The following is a 23,503-nucleotide window of genomic DNA, read 5'->3' as shown; positions in this document are numbered from 1 at the left end:
GAAGGAGTCTCCCTTGCGGAGAGGTTGGAAGAGGGAGCACTCCCAAGGAAAGGGGCTCTGATGTCTTCTGTCCACTCTTCTATACCAGTCCTTTGTTGTTGGACCACAAATACCTGTCATTTGTCTTCCTTTCCCTCTGTCTTCTGAGTTCCACGGACAAGGGCCAGGTCCCAAGTAATATATGAGACATGATTCATCTATGTTGCCTAGCACAAAGGAGAGAGGGTGTGCTCTCAAGATGGCATGGGCAAGGAGCAGAATGGAACATGGAGGAGGACGGAGAAGCAAAATGGGGCTGTGAGTGCATGAATACCAGTCTAAGGAGCTAAAGTTTTCCTTCAGAGGGCTATGGGGAATGACAGAGGACTCTAGAGAGTGGTGAGTTAAACAATGATAAAAGAGAAGACGGTTGTCTTCTGTGTGTGTGGTTTAGGTTATTCTAACAGCAATTTGGAAAATACTGCTGAAAGGGATCGATCTAAAGACTGCCTTACTGGTCTAAACAGGGAAGAGCTGGAGCAGGCCTGAAAACAGTAGTCAGGAAGTTGGAGGAAAAGAGTTAAAAGACAGATAGCAAAGTCCATTTAGAACTGCACCCCAGTTCCTGGCTTTGTCTCTAGCTAGAACACAGGCTGAGCCCTCAGACTATATACTACCTGAGAGGGTGCCTCTTTCTTCAGCATGATTCTGCTTCTCCAGAAGCCCACCACAGAGGATCTGAAAAGCCAGCTCAAATCTCCCCTCATGGTCTAGCATTAGAACCCCAAGATTTAAGATGTGTTGGTGCACTGGTGATTGCTGGTGATTCCAGCACTGGCCTGAATGTAGGAAGTAGTAAGGGAACAGTCAGCACACCCAAGCATAAAGGGGAATTTAACACACCCAAGTAATAACACCGCCTAAGTGCCTAGGTAGGACAGCATAGAGCTTAGAGGAATCTGGTTTTGTCCCATTAAATGTCGCACACAAAATCCTGGGTATCTATGCAAAGAATACCAGAACATTAACAAGAAAGTTATATTTGCCCCAATGATTACTGCGGGAACATTTCAATAGAAAAAAAATATGGAAGCAACTGAAGTAACCATCAACAGATTGTCAGATAAAAAAGAGGGAATACATTAGAACAACAGAATACTATTTAGCTATTAAAAGTAATTAAATTGTGCCATTTTCTGCAAAACAGAAGCAGCTTAGGAGGGATCATGTGAGAAAAATAATCAGAAAGAAAAAAAAGACAGGTACTGGATGATTTCACCCAAGTACCAATATAAGCAGATACAAAAGACTTATTTTTTTTAATTGAAAATCAATCAGTGGTCACTGGCAACAGAACAAAGGCTTAGTTAAGGGGGAAAGGATAAAGATGTTAGAGAAGTTGGGTAGCAGAATGTATTGCCATAATCCTTAGTGGCAGTCAGGCTGCAGCGGGACATGATAGGCCCTCCAAAGGTATAACTTTCACTTTTAAAACGTCTTTGGCAAATAAGTGCGAGAGCAGTGAGAGCTGAGAGTCCCTGGATGAGTCTTTAAGGGGGTTCCTGCCAGGAGAATGGGTGCTCCTTAGAGAAGACTACTTCAGGTAAATGACAACCCAAGGGAGAAGAGGAAGGTGTATACTCTGGAGGAGAAAGATTGGTAACAGAGGAAGAGGAAGTAGAAAATGGGGTTGAAAATACACAAACTAAATATATCCACTGGTCTGAAAACTTGCCTGGATCTATGTCTCCTGGACAGATCCTCCACTTGCATTCATTCCTTCAAAGCACACTGTGTGGCTAATAAAACCATCAGCCACTTTACGAAGGAGATTACCAGGAGGGCAGCAGGAACTGGCAGATTCGTGCTCCAAGCCTGGTTTTGCCCCTTCTAGCCGTGCAGCTGCAGGCAAGTGTCTGGGCCTCAGAGTTCTCATCTACAAAATGGAAATAGTGATGGCGGCAATCTCTACCCAGGGAGTCACAGGAAGTTCTACAGAGACCATGCATAGGTACATAGCTAGATGATCCATAAGGTGGGAGGGGATAGGTTGGTTCCTTAAATTGAAATCCTAACTTGATCTGACCTGCCTAAACCTTGGTGTAAATCATTGTGGGCTGGAGAATTGCAAAGTCCCACAGCAGGTGGCTTTGGCATTTACAGGGCACAGTTCTGGGTTGCCCTGGATAAACAGTACAGTAAAATACTTAACACCCCAAACTGTAAGGTGACCCAAGAACTTCCTCTGATCAAGGTGTTAGCACCATAGAGGGTCTAATGACTAATTCACCACTAGAAAGTCATCTCAGAGTCTCATGGAGAGGTCACTTCCTCATATTTGGTGCAATATCTGAGAGGTATTAATACCTCAGAGATAGCAGAAGAGAAACTTTTAATGACAAAGTCACTGCAAGCAAATCTCACACATAGATTCAAGTGAAAGGTTTCAAGAGACGCAGGAGATTTCTTTCTTACAGGACAAGCTAATTCCCAGACTAACCTGGTCCTTCCCATGGAATCTGCAGTCAGGGCAGTAGCTCCAATTTAAAAATTAACTAGCAGACTGGAATGCAAAACGTGGTCTAGCCAATGTCTAATTGTTTCTTTTCTTTTTTACTCCCTTTCTCCTCCCAAGGGGGGTAAAATACCTAAAGAGAGGTGTGGCAAAGCCCTTTTCACTCACTTTGCACAAACCCAAGTTGGACTTCTCTGTTTCTCTGTTAATTCTTTGGTGTTGTCTGGACTTTTTGTTTGTTTGGTTCTTGTTTTAATGATTCCAGAGATTTCTTATCATTCCAACTTAAAGATAAACATCATATATGTTCAACATTCACTGTCTCTGACCATGTGTATGTGTCTTAAGAGTTAGTGGGTGCTGCCATCCACCCAAGCAGCCCCTGAAGTGTTACACATATACACACACATACACACACACACAGAGGAAGTCATACATGTAGACACATGCACATAGACACACCTCCAAAGGCTCTCCTAGATCTAGGCCTCCTAAACAATCCTCAAGAAGCAAACTGTCTTTTCTTCTAGATGCCAGGAAGCTAAGGTTACAACTTAGTTGTAACTTACTCAAGCCTATGCTAGCAAGCAAACAAAATAAAACCCAAGTAGCTACAAAGGAAATTCTCCACATGCATTGTTTGTTTCCTTCCTTCTTTTTGTCTGGCCCCAAGTGTCCCCTTTGCTATGGAGCCTCATCCTAGTGCTCTGGAGTTTGTCCGTTATTAGGAGGCTGGGGGTGGGGGGTGATGTTTAAATAGAGTCAAATAGGGCTCCAAATGTTCATCATTTCTAGTTCCTCATTCCTCAGCTCCTACAAACCTGATTTCCAGAAGCAAAGGAAACTGGTGGAAGACAAAAGTCCCAAATCAGAGCTCTAATCTACTGCTACCTTGCCATGGGACCTTGGGCATGAGTTTCTGTGTTTTGAGCCAGAGCTTCCTTATCTGTCAAATTTAAATACATACTGGCTACATGCTGGATTCATCTTTTAGGCTCTTGGGAAGGAACTTGGGAAAAAGAGAAAAGGTCTGGAGACTGCACCAACGAATCAATATCTTCCTTCTGTCTCTGACCCCTGGTCTCCACTGCTCAGACTCCGGTACACACACCCTCTAAATGCTTCCAAAGCAGAAAAGATACTTTTCTCTTCCTCTGTGTCTGTACTGAGCCTCCCAAAACTAGCTGGAAAGAGGGTTCACTGTCTCCTTTACAAAGGACGGAGCTCAGTGCTGCAGAAAGCACCTGGGGAGGAAGACTGAAGGGCAGCTTTCTAGTCCTGCCCCCCCACCCCACCTCCAATCCACCTCTGTCAAATGAGGGCCAGACCACCTGCCTTGCCTGAGCCTCAGGGTGGGGGGAAGCTGAGTGAGAGATGAGTGTTGGCCCAACTGAATCTCTATCCTGGTTCTCAGTCCTCTCAGGAGACCTTCTGGGGAACTCTGCAGGGTGTGAGGCTGAGGGATGCTGGGGGCCACCCACTCTTCACCCCTGCCACCTAGCCAGGCGGGGCAAGAAAGAGGGAGGGCTCTGCAGCGCCCAGGGTCCATATCCTGTCCAGGGATGGACCAGATGGGACAAGGACACCACAGCTCCCTCCGGGTGAGGGAGGGGTCTCTGACAGTACCCACTCTGCCGCCTGGCTCCCAGCAGTGACCTCGGGCTTTAGAAGGAGAGAGAGGCAGAGAGAGAAACTTAAGCAGACAAGGAAACGGGAGGTGCAGGAAAGGTGAGAGCCAGAGATACAGAGGGACACGCAGCAGGGGAGAGAAAGGGAAAGTAAAGGAGCAAGAAGAAGCAGACCCAGCCCAGGCGTGCAGAAGCCGGGCGGTGGTGCCCGACTGTCAGCGCGGGGGAGGTTGGTGGGGGGGGGGGGGTCCGGGGGTGGGAAATAGGGGAGACAAAGGGGACCGTGAGTTTCTTTCTTTTTTTTTTTTTTAACTGGTCCGGCTTTTTTTTTTTTTTAAACAAATACCCCGTCCCCCGAAGCGAAGCCGCTGGCAGGGGAGGAGGAAGCCAAGGCTCCCCTCGACCCCCTCCTTCCCGGCGCCCGGCCTCCTCCCTGGGTCCCTCCCGGCCCGTTCTCTCACCTGCCAGCGCCAGGATCTGGGCCTTGTGGAGCAACAGCGCGCCCCAGTCGCGGGGGGCGCGCGGGGGGCTCTCGGGCTCGGCGCCCAGCTCCTCCGGGCCCCGGTACACAGCGTACACCTTCTGGTTGTCAAAATCCAGCCGCGAGCGGGGGCTGAAGTCGCGCACGCACGACACGGGCAGCGCGTAGCAGACGTTGTCCTCCAGGAACCGCACAAAGGCGTACATGGTGGGCGCCGGGGGCGGGCCCCGGTCGCACCGGTCGGCCCGCGGGGCGGGCGCGGAGGTGGGGACCCGGCGGGGGGCGCGAGCGGCGCGGGCCCGGCCGGGGGCGGGGGCGGCTCCCCGGACCCGCGCTCCCCCCACTGTTATTGTTCCTGCAAGCACCGCTCTGCCAATCGGCTGCTCTCGCCTGGGCGCGGAAAAGCGCGGGAGGGGGGTCCGGGGGGCGGGGGGCGGATGAGGGGGGTTTGGAGGCGCACCGCCACTCGCAAAGTCAGACCCGAGCAATCACAGCCGGAGCGCGGTTCGAGGAGGGAGGGGAAAGGGCAGCGAGAAGGCACTGCGAGACCAGTAATAGTAATAACAACAATAGCCCTGCAGGGGAAAGCGGTGCATGGACCCGGGGTCACGCCGCGGGGAGGGGTATGTGGCGTCCACGCTCGCGCCGCAAGACAAACTGCATCACATCCAAACGGCAGTGCAAAGGATAGGAGGGAGTGGGCGAGCCAAGGCAGGGCGCAGGGGGCCGGTCTGCTCTGGATCCCAAAGTGTAAACTCTGCACTTGCGGGCAGATTTTTGAAGAATTTAAATAATTGTAGCCACTCCTCCCAAACCCTTTACTTCCTTTTTCTTCCCTTTGGCAGAACTGCCAGCCAACCCAGTTTGATGGTGTCCATCAGTCAGAAATGTTCCCCCAGAGCTGCCAAACCAGTTCTGACCAGAACTGGGGCTTATCTGGGATTTCCAGTTGGACCAGCAGGCTGTGTGGGTGGAGGGCCTGTCCAAAGGTACTGTCGGCCCAGTGGTGTGCAGAGAGGAGGGGAGGGAAGCGACCTGATCCCCCCCCCCCTTTTCCTGCAGCCCCCACCTCAGTAGCACTTCTCCACAGCCTACTCCCTTCTGCAGGAGCAGAATGGAGGTTGTGAAGAAGACCAGCCCGCTGGAGCTAACTGGGCATTTCTGAGTAGCTCAAGGAGTTTGGTCCAGCTCATCAGAGGAGTTGGTGTTCCCAAATTCACTGGGAAAAAGCATGGAGGGGCATGCCCATGGCTCCTCCCCAGACACAGTGACCTGCAGCCTAAGGAGGGTGAGAGGGCAGCAGGAAGCCCAGCCAAGGGAAGAATGGGCTCCTCAGAGTCTCTGAGAGAGTAGGCCCTGTGTGGAATTGCTTAATTGTTGCTTAGCCTATAAGTGGACACTTAGTGAATTTGGGGTGAGGAACAACAACAACAAAAAGTCCATGAGTTGAAGGCAGATAGTACAGCTGGTAATGTTCTTGCCTTATACATCTACCCAGATTCAATCCCCAGGCAGGAGTAAGCCCTGACCACCTCCAGGTGTGGACCCCGTTGCTCATCGATTTGCTCGAGTGGGTACCAGTAATGTCTCTCATTGTGAGACTGTATTGTTACTGTTTTTGGCATATCAAATTCACCACAGGTAGCTTGCCAGGTTCTGCCCTGCGGGGCCGATATACTCTCGGTAGCTTGCCGGGCTCTCCGGGAGGGGCAGAGGAATAGAACATGGGTCAGCTGTGTGAAAGGTGAACGCCCTACCATTGTGCTATAGCTCCAGCCCGTGTGGCCCCCAAACCAAAATAAACAAAGAAATAAAAATCCATACAAGCACTTACATATAAGCACCCAGTATTCATTGGGTATGCACCAATTAACAGAAGGGCCTCGGTGCTGGAGGCAGAGAAATGGACAGACAGGACCAGACTGGTTAGTGCACGAGAGTGTGCCTTTATTTCAAATTCCTGGAGGAAGGTAGATTTTATAAGAACACCACAGCCCTTACAGCTCTGTCTGGAGTATCAAAGTGTGAGTATCAAAAGCCAGAGAAACAGTATAGGGTCTAAAGTGCTCAGTCACATACCATTTGTTCCTCCGTGTGTCATGTGGTCCCAAGAGCACTGCCAATAGTGACCCTTAAGCACCACTGGATAAGTCCCAACCCCATCCCTAGCACCCAATGTGGAAGCAACTGGTTGTGGTCCAATCCCATCCCTGTCACCCAAAGTGGATGCAAGGATGTTGTGGAAAAGAAAGTGTTTGCCTAGAGTAAAGCTCAGTGGAAGTAGCAGGCTACATTAAATGTATTTTTTAAGTTCATTTTCATAAACTCAATCTGTTAGAACAAAGTTAATATACTGTTTCTTAGTAGTGGTGGGTGATTCTGTTTTCCCTTTCTCTCTCTCCATAGATATAAATAGGTACAGATAGCAATATATGTATTTTCCATATTAGTTTCCATAGTAAGCACGTATCAGTTTATAATCAGAAAGCAATAAGCATTATTTTTAAAAGAACACTGTGTTAAGAAATGTCTCTAGACTATGAACTAAGACGTGGCCCCATGCCTGCCCAGGAGGGGAAAGGTTTTTCTCTCTCCCCTTTTCCTTGCCGGGGGCGAAGGGCATGGCGACCGCCAGCTTATGAGGATCACTAATGAGAGGTACAAGCTTGCAATGATCCAATTTCTGCCACAAATTTCCCTGGACTTAGTAAAATACAGAAGATTATGATTTGATTTAAGATTATGATTTCTTTAGACTGATCCAAAACCGAACAGCTGCTATCACAGCCTCATATCTCTTCAGCTCTGATTCTAGGGGGGAAACTCCAAACAATAATAGTGAGTTTTTTGTTGAAATATTGAATGTAACCAAAGTAAAGAGAAAGTAAAGTGAAATTTATCAGTTACACAGGCAGGGTGGGGGGAGCTGGGGGTTTGGGTGGTAGGAGGTATACTGATTTGTTTTTGGTGGTGGAATATGTGCACTGGTGGAGGCATGGTTGTTTGGGCATTATAAAACTGAGACTTATGCCTGAAAGCTTTGTAATTTTCCACATGGTGACTCAATAAAAATTTTAAAAAATAAATAAAAGAGCACTGCGTTCAGATATTAGAGCAGCTACAATAATGATAAGCAGATAAACACAAACTTTATCATTTCACATTTCACAGTGATTACGGGATTATGTGATACAATGAACCCCTTCAACACACAGTTCCTGGATCCAAATGTACAAGTCCACTCATGTTTGTGGAAATAAAGCCTCTGATATGTATGCAATGACAGTCAGACAAGACGGAGAACGATCTGTATACAACCATCAGTCCTATACCTTGCCCTACACATGCTTATGGAAAAAACTCTGAGTTGTTGCAACAGATTTATCTTTAAGATTATGATTTCTTTAGACTGATCTTAAATGTGTTGTGAGGAGCACATTCCTGGAGTAATTAAGGGTAAGTAATATGTAGTAAGAATTCTGCTAATTCACAAGATGTATCATGCGATATTGGCCATATTTACAAACTTCAGACCATCTTTGCAAAAATGATTTCCAGTAGCACCATGTTACTTTTCCTCTGCATCCAAATGAGCACTGTAGCACTGTCAGCCCATTGTTCATCGATTTGCTCGAGCAGGCATCAGTAACGTCTCTATTGTGAGACTTGTTGTTACTGTTTTTGGCATATTGAATACGCTACAGGTAGCTTGCCAGGCTCTGCTGTGCGGGCAGGATACTCTCGGTAGCTTGCCGGACTCTCCAAGAGGGGCAGAGGAATCGAACTTGGGTTGGCCACATGCAAGGCAAACGCCCTTCCCAAGTTGCTATCGCTCCAGCCCGTCTAAATGAGAGTGACTCCAAAATACATTATCAGTCTCATCTTTTACCATCTCTTAGGGCCACAGTTCACATGAGAGGCATGAAACTCTCTGACATTCCTTAAGGTGGCCTGTTTTATCAGGTCCCAAGCCTTTAAGCTCTACTCTCATGCTGAGGCGTTCTTCCACCTGAGTGCATGGTGATTTCAACTTACCTTGAAGTATAACTCAGATTTCATCTCCTTAGTAAAGCCTTCTCCAACCACCCACACTGAAGTACGTACAGGCAGGACTTGCTATTAGTTTGTCCCTACACCGTATCTTCCCCTCATTAGAATGAGCTTCTTGAGAGAGAATAAAAGACCAAGTAACTTCAGCATCTCATATTCCAAGTACAGGATTGGGAGAAAATGCTTATAGGATAAATGTGTTAAAAGACATAGAGTGTGGATAGTACAATTGCACGGTTCAGAAAATCTGCCTTTTTGTTTTTACCATTGCCAGTAACTGAAATGTTGTACTCTTAATGAGATATATATGTACATATATATCTGTGTATATATACATATATCATTATACCATCCAATTCAAATAATGTCCCATAGTAAATAGTGTAAAGAATTCTAATAAGACAGCAGTCCATTTTTCATGAACCCAGAAAAAAAGAAGAAACAATGATATATTAATGCCAACAAAGTAAACACAGACTCAAATATGTTTTGCATGTAATTGTGCAGAGTAGATTTACAAAAGGAATTGTAGGTATAGGATGCTCTTAGTTTTGGGCAACAAAAAGACATACAGAGTTTTTGCTTCATGTATATCTCAGGTAAGCGTGAAATAGCTTCCTGGAGAAACTACTATGTGCCTTTCTTTTCTCTAGTGAAAAACTAAATCAGAGTACCTCCTTGACACAGATATCATAGCTTTTGGCTTTACTGTCACTGTCACTGTCACTCTCATCCCGTTGCTCATTGATTTGTTTGAGCGGGCACCAGTAACGTCTCTCATTGAGAGACTTATTGTTACTGTTTTTGGCATATCCAATATGCACGAGTAGCTTGCCAGGCTCTGCCGTGTGGGCTCACACTCTTGGTAGCTTGCCGGTCTCTCCGAGAGGGGCGGAGGAATCGAACTCGGGTCAGCCACGTGAAAGGTGAACGCCCAACCGCTGGCTCTACATTTACCAGAAACTCTGATGTTAATAATCATAAGGCAGTCTTTCACCTTGAAATTGCCATACTAGATTTACCACAAAGCCTGGTGACAGCCCTTGGGATATGGGAAAACTTGGGATACTATCTCCTTAGAATCTTGTCTTCTGCTCACACATTTTAATTTTCTTTACCTTTCATCATAGAACCTTGCAGTAATAATGACTGTGGCATCAACTTAATATACAAAGCATACAATAAACTGCATGTGCCATGTATAATGTTTTCAACTAATTCCACACTGAACGCTTCAAGTAGCTATTATTTATCAGTGATAAAGTTGAGACTTAGGTCAAAGAAATTTGAAAGCTTTGTGGGCTCTAGACTCTGGACTTAGTTATATGTTAGAAGACTTTCTCTAGAAACCTTGTGGAGGAAGGATTAGAGGAGGAAAAGACTGGAGAACTGGATGTCTGAGATGAGGCTGATTGTTCTTGCGCCTGACCCTCCCCTTACACTTTCTGTGGGCCAAATGTACTTTGCCTCTCATCCAAGTCATTTTAATGGAGCAGAAAATGTTAGCATCTGGGGTAGCTTTGCAACTGTGTCTCCATTGCTTTTTCCTGTTGAGTTTTGCAGAGCCTTGGGTTAATGTCAAGCTCCTTGGGTTGAGCCAGCTGAAGCATGTTCAGTGGCAGCAGCAGGACTTATGTTTTGTATTACTGCATGGAATTCTCAATGTACTTTGCAAAACTATTTTAAGGAGAACTGGGTTCTGTGAATTTTTAAAGCAATTAGAGCGTGTCTTTTCAACTGCTCCAGTAATGACTGACTATATTTTTTTCATGATTTTGCCCCCTTTTAACTGTGATATTTAATTTGACTTTTCAAGTCTTTTCTTTTTTAATGAAAAAAAAATCCCAGAAAAGTAACTTGTATGTGCTGTGAGCTTAAGGCCACTGTACTCCCAGGATGCTTCAAGGGAAAAATGTTGGTACCCAACCAGGAAGATCAGCGGTTGCTTAGAGCCCTTAGGTGGGCATTGCCCCGTCCCAGCATATACCTGACCACAAAATCCGGTAGATCCTCACGGTAGGGGGAATAAAAGGCAGTAGAGATGGAGAAGGAAACAAAGAGGAATAAGTGAAGTACAGGCTTAAATGTAGTGAACAATCCCTAGCATTTGCCAAATTGTCGTTTAAGTTTCTGATTGCAAGACCAAAGGAATATGGGCATGGGAGTCTGCTGAAACTTCAGGCAAGATAGTTCAACCCTTTAAACCTGTTTTCTTACCTGTAATATGAGAGTCACTGTTACTGTCATCCCGTTGCTCATCGATTTGTTTGAGCGGGCACCAGTAACGTCTCTCATTGAGAGACTTATTGTTACTGTTTTTGGCATCGAACACGGGTTGGCCAGCGCATGAAAGGTGAAAGCCCTACTGCTGTGCTATTGCTCCAGCCCAATATGAGAGTATTAGTACCAATTTTATGGAGATACAGTGAGATAGTGAGAACTGGGGCAGAAGTTTTTTTTAAATATATACATGTTTTATATATTTTGACCTCTGTATAGCAGAATCCACTAGAGGACATAAAATATATCCCACTCTCAGGTTCTATCTCCCCAAGATCCAATTGGTTGTTGGCCAGAACCTGGGAATTGTTTTGTTGCTTTTTATTTACCAGATTATCCCATATCAGAAATAGTTGACCAAAAATGAGTTGGGAGATTTTAAGTAACATACTAGTCACACAAAAAATGCTCATCATATCATAGAAATGAATTCAGGGAAAACATGCAGGATTTTGAAATGTTGATGTAAACCTCTCTGAAGCATAATTTCTTCATTTGAAAATTTGACACACCAACATGAAAAGAAGATCACGTATTATAGTCTTAGGGCCTAGATATAAATCCTAGCCCAATAAGTAAGAACTATACTTAACTAGGATGTGGACAAGTTTCTCAATCCCTTCAAACCTATTTTTCTACATGTATTTCTACATAAATACGTGTAATGCCATAGGGTTCTTTTGAAGATTAAATGAAATCCATAAAATTTGCTTACTAAGCACAGTGCCTGACACATGAAAAACTTAATAAATGGTAGCTTCAATTCCCATTATTATAATGATCATTATTACTATAGTCGTGAAAAGATCTCTTATTCCCATTATGAGAGTGATACCTGTTGGTGACAAGGAATGTGTATCAAATCAAACTGAGTATAAGAATCTGGACAACTGGACAGCTCTGAATTGTCTAATAAGCACCCTACTCCATTCAAGTGCCATTCCCTTTAAAATAGAGTCTGTGAATTTACTTCAATCTCTAGAGACACTCTCAGATCTCACATGTTCAAAAGCCTCTGAGGCTAAAAGCCTTGCTGAAACCTGCAGCAAACTCTTCCAAGATACTTCATTTACAGCCATTCATTCTTTCAAATTGATTTTATTGAGTATTTATTTAGAAAAAATTAAAATCTATGTATATTATACAAGATGTTATGTATAAAAGCATTTACAATAGACATTTACAACACTGTGAAATCCACTTTTGCTTGATACTCAAATCAATTGCAGTCCAGTGTAGCCAATCATGTTTATGGTTATGTTATGTTATGTTATGTTATGTTATGTTATGTTATGTTATGTTATGTTATGTTATGTTAGGTCTATGTTATGACCTCATGTGAGTTAACATAGGAGCTAGTGGTCACACAGATAATCTGAATCCTGGCATTTTACTCTGAGTATATTCTTTACATAAACAACACAAAGCATGACTTTTCCTGCTATTTAAATTTTTAAGATAATTTTTAATATTATAATATTTATTATTTTTATTAGTATTTTTTCTTCACCCCGTGGGTAAAGACCAAAAGAAGTTTATCAGCAGAAGAGATTGCCACAAATGAACACCTAAATTGGATTTGAAATAGAAGCTTCCAAATTGATCTATTTGGAAGAATGCTACATGCCTGGATTATGAATTTCAAATAAGGTCCTATTTTTTTAGAAGCAGATTAATTCCTTTGGCTAATTTTAGGTTGAAATATCACTTCCTCAAAAAGTCCTCCCTGATTTGCTCCTTTCTGTCCTCCTCAGACTAGCTTAGATTCCTGTTGCAACGTTCACAGGTCTTTGTATTTTTTGTGGAGCTTCTCTACGTAATAATATATACGTATATATACTCATTATTTTATTATTGTCTGTTTCTGTCACTGATCAAAAGTTCTACTAGAGGGTCCAAAGACATAGTACAGCCAGTAAGGTGCTTATCTTGCTCAGAACTGACAAGCGTTCAATTACTGATACTCCATATGATCCCCTGAGACCACAAGGAGTGATCCCTGACCAAGAGCCAGAAGTAAGTCTGAACACAGGTATGGTCCAAGAAACAAGCAAAATATAAATGAATAAATGAATAAATAAAAGCTCTACGAGAGAAGATATCCTTTCTTCTCTGTTAATATCCTAGCATCTGGACATCTCATATCTGCTTCCCCAAATTTATCCCAGAAAATAATAAAATTCCCTTTCCAACATTTTCCTTAGCACTTCTAGACAGGTTGACATTTCCAACGTGTCTTTATAAATATGAAGAGAGAAAAATGTAAATAATTGTAGAAAAATACACACAGCAGAAAAATAGTCAAGTTGACATACACTAATACCAATACCAATATACCAAGAACCTTACCAACACAGTCCATGAGCCTCCCAGGAAACCATATGTTGTTTCCACTTCTTCTTATAAAGCTAGACTTCCTTATTACGCTGCTGTAAGCTGGAAGTCACTGACACTCTATTTCCTATTCAGTAGGGTGATCACTGACTTATTCCAGTCTTTTGATGATTACAAATGTACTAGGAAAGTAACAAGGCAGCCTTCCTTCCACGATTAATATGTTAGTTCTATGTCTCCCATGCTCATCTCAAGTGCCCCGTGGCTCAGAATGTTTGCTCTTTACAGATCTTCCAGAGAGTTTGTCATGTATTCCCAGACATTTGTTTCGAAACTGCCATTCTGGTCACAAGCACAAAAGATGACATCCGTCAAGGTGGTAGATCCTCTACAGTGCACAGCAAACCACAAACAATTTTGATTTTCTTAAGGCCGTCTCCTAACCACATTATAAATTCAATATCAAATCAAAGGGAAGGAATGAAAATGGATCTTACAATGATCGATTTCTATGATGGGAAATGTACAAATGCTTTACATATTAGCTCCTTTAATCTTTTTAAAACACCCCATGAGGTCAGTACCATTATTATCTTCATTTTTCTGATGAGGAAACTAAGACCTAGTGACAGATGTTGTTTATTATTACGTGGTGAAGTCTTCCACACAGGTTTCTTGATCTAAAGCCTGGATTAAAGCCCTGTTTGGGTAAAGACCTTGCCTCAAGGTTGAGGCAAGTTTCCTAAGGCAACAAGAAAATATATTGACAGGAATTAATCGCCATTCTCCTTTTCCAAAGGCCTTGAATTCCCTCAGAAATAAGAGTTGGTAGCTAATTATTCTGTGAAGAATAATGATTTGACTACATTATCTGAGGTTTATTAAATCATAGGCTTGTTATATTCCAGAGAACTTGTATGTGTAAAGCCCTCTAAAATTACTACCTGCTAGAGCAGATTTGAATAGTCTAATCTATCTCTTGATGGCTGGGAAGATTGAATTTAGAGGGACTCTATTGTCACTTCCTGGTTTTGATGGAGATTCTTGTGAGACAGAAACAAGAGGAAGAGTTTCAATCAGAGAGACCTCTGTAAGAAGTCATTCAACCCCATCATTCCTATCCTTTGTGGTTTGGGGGTCACACCCATCAGTGCTCAGGACTTACTCTTGGCTCTGTGCTCAGGGATCACTCCTGGCAGTGCTGGGGGCTATGTGCAATGTCAGGGATTGAACCAGTCAGGTGCATGCAAGGCAAGTTTTCTTAACCCCTGTAGTGTATCCTCAACCCCACCACTCTTATTCCTGCTCTACCATTAATTGGAGCAATAAGAATGAAAATAAGAGCAGTAACCATGTATCTTTGTGGATTGCTTACCATATGGCAGACTTTACGCACATTTAATGGTTTAATTCTCAGAACAAAATTGAGGGTGGTAGGTATTATTAGTACTAGCTTCATTTTAAATTAAGAAAAGAACGGCAAAGGAATGTTACATAATTTGTCAAGGTCACATGGAATAAATGACAGCTCCAGAATTCAAACTCAGTCTTCTGGACTCTAGAGCCCCAGCCATGTCCTTCTACTCCAATCTCGTTCTTCCATGTCTGAATTACCTCAGTAAAAGTGAACAGTGACCTTCTGGCTAGCATGGGTTGATGATGGAACATCCATCCTCAAAGAGTCACATTCTGGTTCTCTAGAGATATCGTAGCTAAATGGATTGATCAAGGTAGACCGTGACAGGCACAATATTTTTAAAAAGTACCCTAGAATTCACTGATATTTTCATCCTCTAATTGAGGCAGGAGAGAGTATACGCTAAGATTTAGGCCTCAGAAGGCAATCTTTCATGTACTCAAAACTGGTTTCTTATTTGTTTGGGTGGTTTTTGTAGGTGCTGGAAAAGACATATAAGTATTACTAAGGCAGTCCAGGAGCCAGTCTCAGTGATTCTCTGTCAACTAGGTCAGACAGGTCAATGCTGGACTCAAGGATGTGGTGTTGCTTGGGTTCTGTGGTGCCGAGGGCCACGAGGATCATCTCGGCAGTGCTCAGAGTTCCTCAGGACCACACCTGATAATGCTCAGAGTGATGCCAGAAAATGAACCAGGGTTGGGTGAATGCAAGGCATGGATCTTAACCAACCCCTCTTGTATGTCTCCAACCTAAAACTAGTTTCCTTGTTTAGTGGTACAACATGATCTCCTTCTATGTCAACAAGTAAAAATGTTTTTAACCTCTAAGTTTTTATACTTGGATGTATAAACAACTCTAAACAACTCATATATATAGTAAGTAAACATCTTTTGGTTGATAATTCTTTTTTGTATGTTCCTTTCTGGTAGATGTAGTAAAGCACATAATACTGAAACTTTTCTATCCCTTCTTTACAAATGGAAAATTAATGCCAAAACAGAGGAAAATTCACCCCAGTGTTTATTGTAGTATTATTCACTATAGCTAAAACATGGAAGCAACTGTCTGTCAGTAGGTGATTAAATAATGACTATCTAGTACAATCCTATACAAAGGAATACTATTTAGCTTTTTAAAAAAAATCATTTTGGGAAGAAGTGACAATACAGTGGGTAGGTTGCCTGCCTTGAATGAGGCCAACCTAGATTAACCCTAGCACCACATATGGTCAGCTGAGAAGCTCCAAGGAATGAACCCTAAGCACAGAGTCAGGAGTAAGACTGAGCACCACCAGGTGTAGCCTATTTGCAATAAATGAGAAAGAGGTTAAAGGAATTATGCAAAGTGAAATAAGTCAGGAGGAAAAAAAAGCCAAATATTAGATTATGTCATCTATGCTTTTAATATAAGGATATAAAACTATAATATTGATGAATGTATAAAACAAAAGAAAAAGAGATAAACTAGTGGACATTAATAGAAGCACAGTTACTGAAGAAGGGAGAGGGAGAAGTTACTGAAGAAGGGAGAGGGAGAGAGACTGAAAAAGGGAGAGGGAGAGAGATATGGGGAATGTGGTGCTATTGATATATAATTTAGATTTTAAAAGAAACAAGGAGAAAAAGATAATCAGTTAAGAGTGAGGCATTTGTTTCTAGATCACAAGATGGGCAAGAGACAAGGTCAGAGGCATGCAGTGGTATGTGTTCCTTACTCCAGTCAGAGAAGTTCTTGTTTGGAGGTCATATGCAGCTCTGTTTGTGAGATTCTTTTAGCAGTACTCAGGGGCCCATGCAGTGCAGAAGGGTGGGGTGTGAGGCATGCCCTCAGTTCACTGAACTATCTACCCGACCCTGGGCAGGGAAATTTAACTCAATTCTTTTTTTTTTTTTTTTTTTTTTTTTGCTTTTTGGGTCACACCCGGCAATGCACAGGGTTCATTCCTGGCTCATGCACTCAGGAATTACCCCTGGCGGTGCTCAGGGGACCATATGGGATGCTGGGATTCGAACCTAGGTCAGCCGCGTGCAAGGCAAACGCCCTACCCGCTGTGCTATCACTCCAGCCCCTTAACTCAATTCTTAAGCAAAGTAGGTCACTGACCATCTGAAAGATCAGAGGATCCATCCTCTACTCTAATCAATCTCACCAAGTTGCTGAGCCATCAAATGATCTTTGATCACTGAACTCTGCCTCTAGCTTTGGAAACTTCTGTAGTGAAGTGGTGTGGCACAGAACTTATGAGGCAGTATGGGAAAATGAAATATGCCCAGGGTTTGAACTCAGATTTGGGTTCAATTATTGCTTGATCACAACAATACTCCAGGAATTTGTGCAAATCTCTGACTTTCAGATTTTCCAACTGTCAAACAGAGTTTTTACAAGGTTGTCTGGGATCTAATAGACTGCTTCTAAAGCATCGAGCTGCCTTTCATACAATCCCAAAACAATAAGCTGTCTTTTTCAACTTCATTTTTTGAGAAACTCTCTATTACCCTTTTCTTTCAGGAGGGTCACAGGATAATGAAAAGACAGATCCCGAGAAGCCAGTTATTTTGGGGTGAACTATCTTTCCTCTTCTCTCCAAAGACTGGGTATTACTGCAGAGATGCCTGCCACCCACCATTTCTTCCTTCCAATGCTCTGACAACATGCCTTGTTAAAGAAAGCTGGAACCTCAGTAAGATTCGTACTTTTATGAAATTTTGGGACTTACACTGAGTTGGGGCTTTATTGTCTGTTTTTAAAATTATTTTCAGATTTTGTATATTTAAAACATGCCTTTGGGGGATGTGAAACACAGTGTTCTCAATCAAAAATAAGGATGAATTATGTTATGCGTTTCTGTTCCCATTTCTGGGTTCTTTTTTGGTCTCCTTGTATAAATTTTTTTTTGTGATGCCCTGCCATATATCCTAACTCATCAAGGACTGTAAAAATGTGTGCTACATTTTTAACTCCTAATTCTTAATATGCAGTAAATTGATGATTTCGGCTTCATCTCTCACCAGAAGTTCCCTTATCGCATCTGTAGATTTGGGGTTCTAGTGCTGTCTCCAGTAAACTCCAAGACCATGCCTCAGACCCACCAAGATGAAGACCTATCTTAAACCAATAATCAGTTGTCCCGAGGAACCCCAGTAGCCAGACTGGTACGCAAAACCATGTGAATGCTAACTCCTTTAACCTCAATAACGCTAATGGCTAGGAGTTAACTGCAGGTTCTCTCGTCTACCCCAGGTATTTCCATAGTAAATCCTCATAAACTAACTAGAGTATTAGCAACTAGCAACTAGACATATATTTTTCTGATAACTGAGATATCATTTCAGAGGCACGGAAATTGTTAGAATATCAGATAAGAAGTAGTAGTGTTCTTGGTGGAGCACAGTAGAGGGATAATCTCCAAATTATAGGAATACTATAAAGAGAGGAAAAAGAGAAATGAGAAGAACTACTGGTGGGAGAAATATAAACCAAGAACTTTCTCAATCTCTAGTAGGATCTTTCTGCCCTAAGAGTACCAGATGGATTCAAACAAAATACCAAGACACAGAGTAATCAAAATGATAAAAAGAAAAAAGAGAGACAGAAACAGACTACTTAAACTAACAAGAGAGAAGAAAAACCTCAAAAACATTTTAAATGCAGGTAGGGCATTTGCCTTGCATGCAGCCAACCCGGGTTGATTCCTCCGTCCCTCTCAGAGAGCCTGGCAAGCTACCAAGAGTATCCCTCCCACATGGCAGAGCCTGGCAAGCTACCTGTGGTGTATTTGATATGCAAAAAACAGTAACAAGTCTCACAATGGAGATGTCACTAGTGCCCTCTTGAGCAAATCAATGAACAACGGGAGAACAGTGCAACAGTGCTATTTTATGGGAAATAACATAAGAATCACAGCTCTTCCATGTCATATATTTTAGGAAAGGATGGAACCATGTACTTTGAGTACTGATTGTAAAAGCCTTAAAACCTAGAGTCCACTACTCTGCAAATCTGTCATTTAGATAGGAGGGAGGGATAAAACCTTTTTAGGCAAATAAGAAGTGGAAACATTTGAGACAACCAAACAAATCATGCAAAAATTACTGAAAGTCTGCCTATAAAAAAAATGGCTACTTGTAAAAATAACTTAACTGTCTACACACACACATGCAAAATTGCAACACAATCTATTATATCAAGAATCTCTTAATAAGCAATGGAAGAAACTCTCCTTAAAAAGGTATAGCGTAGTTGGATAGATCAGGATATGCTGCTTGCAGGAAACACACATAAACTCACTGGATAAATTCCCACATAGTAAAATGATAGGGAAAATCATACAAGTCGATGGTAGTAAGGAAAAAAAACTGGAACAGTCATAATTATATTAGTCCAAATAGCATTCAACCAAAAGAAAGTAATTAGAAACAAGAATGGACATTGTTTTTGGTGAAGGGAACCAAGAAACACTAACTCTTATCAACATACAGGCAATGAATGAAGGGTCAGCAAAGTTTATAAATCCTATACTCAGGAACCTAAAAAAACATACTGAGATGAATATAACAGTAGTGGGAAACTTCAACACCCCACTTTCACTGCTAGACAAATCAACTGAACATAACGTAAGTAAAGATACAGAGCCCTAAGTGAGGTTTTAGAAGAATTGGGCTTAACAAATATGTACAGGGCTCACCACCTCTCTCCCCAACACACACCCCAAAACCAAATACACATTCTTCTCTTGCACACATGGAGTGTTCTCCAGTATAGATCAAATATTAGGGCATAACTCAAACATACCCAGTTTATAAATATAGAAATTATACAAAGTAACTTCTCAGACCACAATGCCATAAAGATAAGTGGTACAAAAAGAAATGGGGAAAACTTCAACATTCAGAGGCTGAACAAAACACTGCTAAATAACTAGCTTAAAGAGGATATCAAGGAAAAAATAAAAGATTATTTGAAATTAATGAGAATGAGGGTACAAAATATCAGAATCTAAGGGACTCAGCAAAAACTGAATTAAGGTGTAGGGCAAAAGGGGTGAAATTTATAGCAATGCAGGCCTACATTAAGAAAGAAAAAAAGCCTAAATAAACATATTAAGCACACAGCTCAAAAATCTGGAGAGGAATAAGTAAACCCAAAAAATAATAATAGGAGGGATATAGTAAAAACTCTAGCAGAAAGCAACAATATGAACCAAGAAGGCATTAAAAGAATCAATGAAATTAGGAGCTGTTTTTTCAAAAGAATAAACAAGATAAACCTTTAGCTAAAGAGGAAAAGGAGAGAAAGTGTCCAAATAAATCAGATCAGACATGAAAAGAGATAAATTAAAACAGATGCCTCAGAAATTCAAATATCATAAGAGATTACTCTGAACTTTATTCTATTTATGTATAGAGCCTAGAAGTAAAGGACAGATTCTTAGAATCATGTAATATCCCCAAATTGTGTGGAAGTGGAAAGCCTGAGCATGCCAATCAAAAGAAAGGAAGTAGAAACAGTAATTAAGAATTTCCCCAGGAACAAAAGTCCTGTTCTAGATGGGTTCACTGGTGAGTTCTATCAAACCTTCAAAAGAAGACTTACAACCTTTACTCCTTAAGCTCTTTGAAAATATTGAAAAAACCCGAACACTTAACATTTTCTAGGAAGTTGACATTACAATGATACCTAAAACTGACAGAGACACTTCGAGAAAATAAAATTTCAGACAATTCTCCCTGATGAATATTGACGCAAAACCTCTTAACAAAATTCCAGTAAACAGCATATTGAAAAATCATGATCAAATGGAATTCATCCCAGGAATACAAGGATGGCTCAATATATGCAAATAAGTTAATGTAGCACATGACATCTGTAAGAACACTTTTGACAAGATCCAACATCCATTCATAATAAAAACCCTCAACAAAATAGAAGTGAAAGGAAATTTTCTCAAGATAATTATGGCCATGTGTAAAAAACTATTGCACACTGATGGGCGTGTGCACTCGTGGCTCTCCAGGTGACTCTGTTCGTGCTCTGGAACCACTGTGTATGGGCTGGATCGGGACAGCTGGTGGTCAAGGACAGGTGAAGGAAGAACAAGGACCAAGCTGGTTGCTGATTAGTTACCATTTATTCAATCTTCCATCTTTCCCCTCTCCCACACTCCCAGCTCCATCCTCTCTCTGGATCTACTGCAGCCTGGATTCTCATCTCTCTCCTCCCTTTTTCCTCTCTTGCCCTTGCCCCTAGGTTACACACTGCCAGGTGGCAAAATCAACATAAAAAAGCCCTTCCTGAGGGCTGTCACATTCAAAGGGAACACAACCTTGGGGCATTCCAAAACCCTTCCTGACTGCCAGTAGGTAAAATACCTCTTAAGGGTTTTTTCTCCTCTCTTTATTTGAAACACTCATTAACATCTTAATACTAGTTATTTTTGTATGGACATAGCAAGAGATACATTAAGGCTTTCAAGGCAGCTCTCCTGGCAACATCTTGCCACAGACTCAGACTACAGCACTCAGGCCAGATTAATCATTCCTCACCCTAGCGGGGTCCAAATCTAGTTATCATTGTTTGAATCATGACAACATTTGTCCATGATCAAGCTCTTAGCTTATAGTTAAGCATTAGGCACTTTGGCAGGCCCATCTCAATGCCCAGGGTAGCACACAACTCACCGCTTGCCCTGGGTCCGTCCCATCCCTCGTCGGGACCTTGATTTTGGGGGTGCTAGGAAGTAAGGGCAGCTGAGGCCTAGGTCGAGAGAACAGATGCCCAGGAGGAAAATATCATGTAGAGTCAAATGACTCCCAGGTTACAAAAGCATAGCATTTGCTAAGTCTTCCTGTGTCCATACAAAAAGGACATTGCTCTGAATAAACTATGCAAAGGACTCAAGGAGAAGAAAAAAACAATATTTACAAGTCAACAGAACACTAAGAAAGAAGCTACAAATAAGCAAAGAAGAATGGGAGCACTGTAAGGGGAGTAACCCAATAAACCTAAACTACCTGAGGCTATGTTATCCTATAGCCATGTATAAATTATGGCCATATATATGGCCCACATCCAGAAATTTCACCATTCTTAATGGTGAAAACTGAAAGTATTCCCTCCGAGATCAGGACAAGGCAAGGATGTCCATTGTCTCCATTCTCATTAAATATAATAGAAGTCCTTTGCAGATGACATAGTATCATTATACTCCTTAAACTCTTTGTATATATTAATATATATCAACCTCCTATATATACACACACACATATATATGCACATATATGTATATAGAAATATATATATAACCTAAAGGATCCACAAAAATGCTCCCAAATACAATATGCCAATACAGAAAGGTCAAAATACAAAAGTCTAAAGCATAAAGTAGATATTGAAGGACTATAGATAGGACTCAACAAAAGAGGTGGGAGATCTGAAGGACTTTAAATTACTTAAGAAAATGATAGATGAAAACATCAGGAAATAGGATAATTTTCCACAGTCGTGGATTGGAAGAATCAATATATGAAAAGGAAGATCCTATCTATCTAAATTACTATACAGATTCAATACAATCCCCATGCAAATTCAGACAAATTCTTCAAAAACTTAGAACATTCAATAATAACGTTTTGGTGAAATCATGAGAGAGCCAAAGTAGCCAAAGACATACTGAAAAATCATTAACTGGGCAATATCTCATTACTTAACTGGAAACTATACTATAAAGCCATAGTGATCAAAAAGCATGGTATTGGAATAAGAACGGACTCATTGGTCAGTGGATCAGAATCAAATACCCAAGGACAAATTTCCATGTCTATGATCAGTTAATTTTCTACAAAGGAGCTAAGACCATGGGATGGATTAATAACAGTCCCTTCAACAAATGGTGCTGGAAAAACTGGATAATCATATGTAAAATGTTAAGGCTGGATCTATATCTCACACCCTACACCCAAATCAATTCAAGGTGGATTAAAGACCCTGAGATAAGATCGGAATCTATCAAGTACATTCAAGAATATATGGGCAGAACATTCCATGATTTTGACCTCAAAAGTGTCTTCAATGATACAATGGCACAGACTATAGCAACAGAATCAAAATAAGTAAATGACATAATAACAAATTAAAGAGTTTTGTGAAGAAAAAGAAGCAGGCTAAAACTAAGACAACTAACTGAATGGGAGAAAATACTTGTACTCAACACATCTGGTAAAGAGTTGATATCCTGGACAAATTAAATACTCACTAAGAACTACAAAATAATTTTTAAAAAACCCTATCAAGAAGTAGGGAAAGAAATGAACAGGACCTACTCTGAGGGAGACAGATGGATGGCCAATAGGCACAATAATGAGATACCATCTCACACTAGTGAGAATGGTACATACCAAAAATACTGGTAACAATTTGTGTTGGCAGGGATGTGAGGAAAAGGAACTTTCATCCACTAATGGTGGGAAAGCTGTCTGGCTCAACCCCTATGGAAAACAGTTTGGAGATTTCTCAGTAGACTAAAAATTGAGCTGCCAGATGACTCGGGAATTCCTTTTCTGGATATCTACTTCCAGAACACAAAAGCATTCATTCAAAAGTACATATGCACACCATCATTCATTGCAGGACTGAGTACAACAACTAAAAGATGGAATCAACCTAGGTATCCAAAGTCAGATGGACAAATTATAAGATGTAGTACATATACACAATAGAATACTATGTATCTGCAAGAATGACAAAATCATGCAACTCACTGCAACTTGGATGGAACTCAATGGAACATGGATAGAATAACCACTTACCATTCTTTGGACATG

The 23,503-nt window shown here is 41.7% G+C and overlaps 2 protein-coding genes across 2 annotated transcripts in view; both read right to left on the bottom strand.

Annotated features, from left to right (window-relative positions):
• The window catches only part of BEND5 (BEN domain containing 5), a 49,429-nt gene extending 44,191 nt beyond the window's left edge, over window positions 1-5,238 (bottom strand). Inside the window, exon 1 of the mRNA XM_004607152.3 lies at window positions 4,584-5,238. Within this exon, the coding sequence (XP_004607209.1) occupies window positions 4,584-4,809 (226 nt within the window). The 5' untranslated portion in view covers window positions 4,810-5,238. The remainder of the gene's footprint in view (window positions 1-4,583) is intronic.
• AGBL4 (AGBL carboxypeptidase 4) overlaps window positions 1-23,503 on the bottom strand; it is a 1,336,770-nt gene that overhangs the window by 222,650 nt on the left and 1,090,617 nt on the right. The window lies entirely within an intron of this gene.

This window comes from Sorex araneus, chromosome 5, assembly GCF_027595985.1.
Source record: "Sorex araneus isolate mSorAra2 chromosome 5, mSorAra2.pri, whole genome shotgun sequence".
NCBI classification, from domain to species: Eukaryota; Metazoa; Chordata; class Mammalia; order Eulipotyphla; family Soricidae; genus Sorex; species Sorex araneus.
The sequence above is the reverse complement of the archived record's forward strand: the minus strand, read 5'-3'. Positions and strand labels throughout refer to the sequence as shown.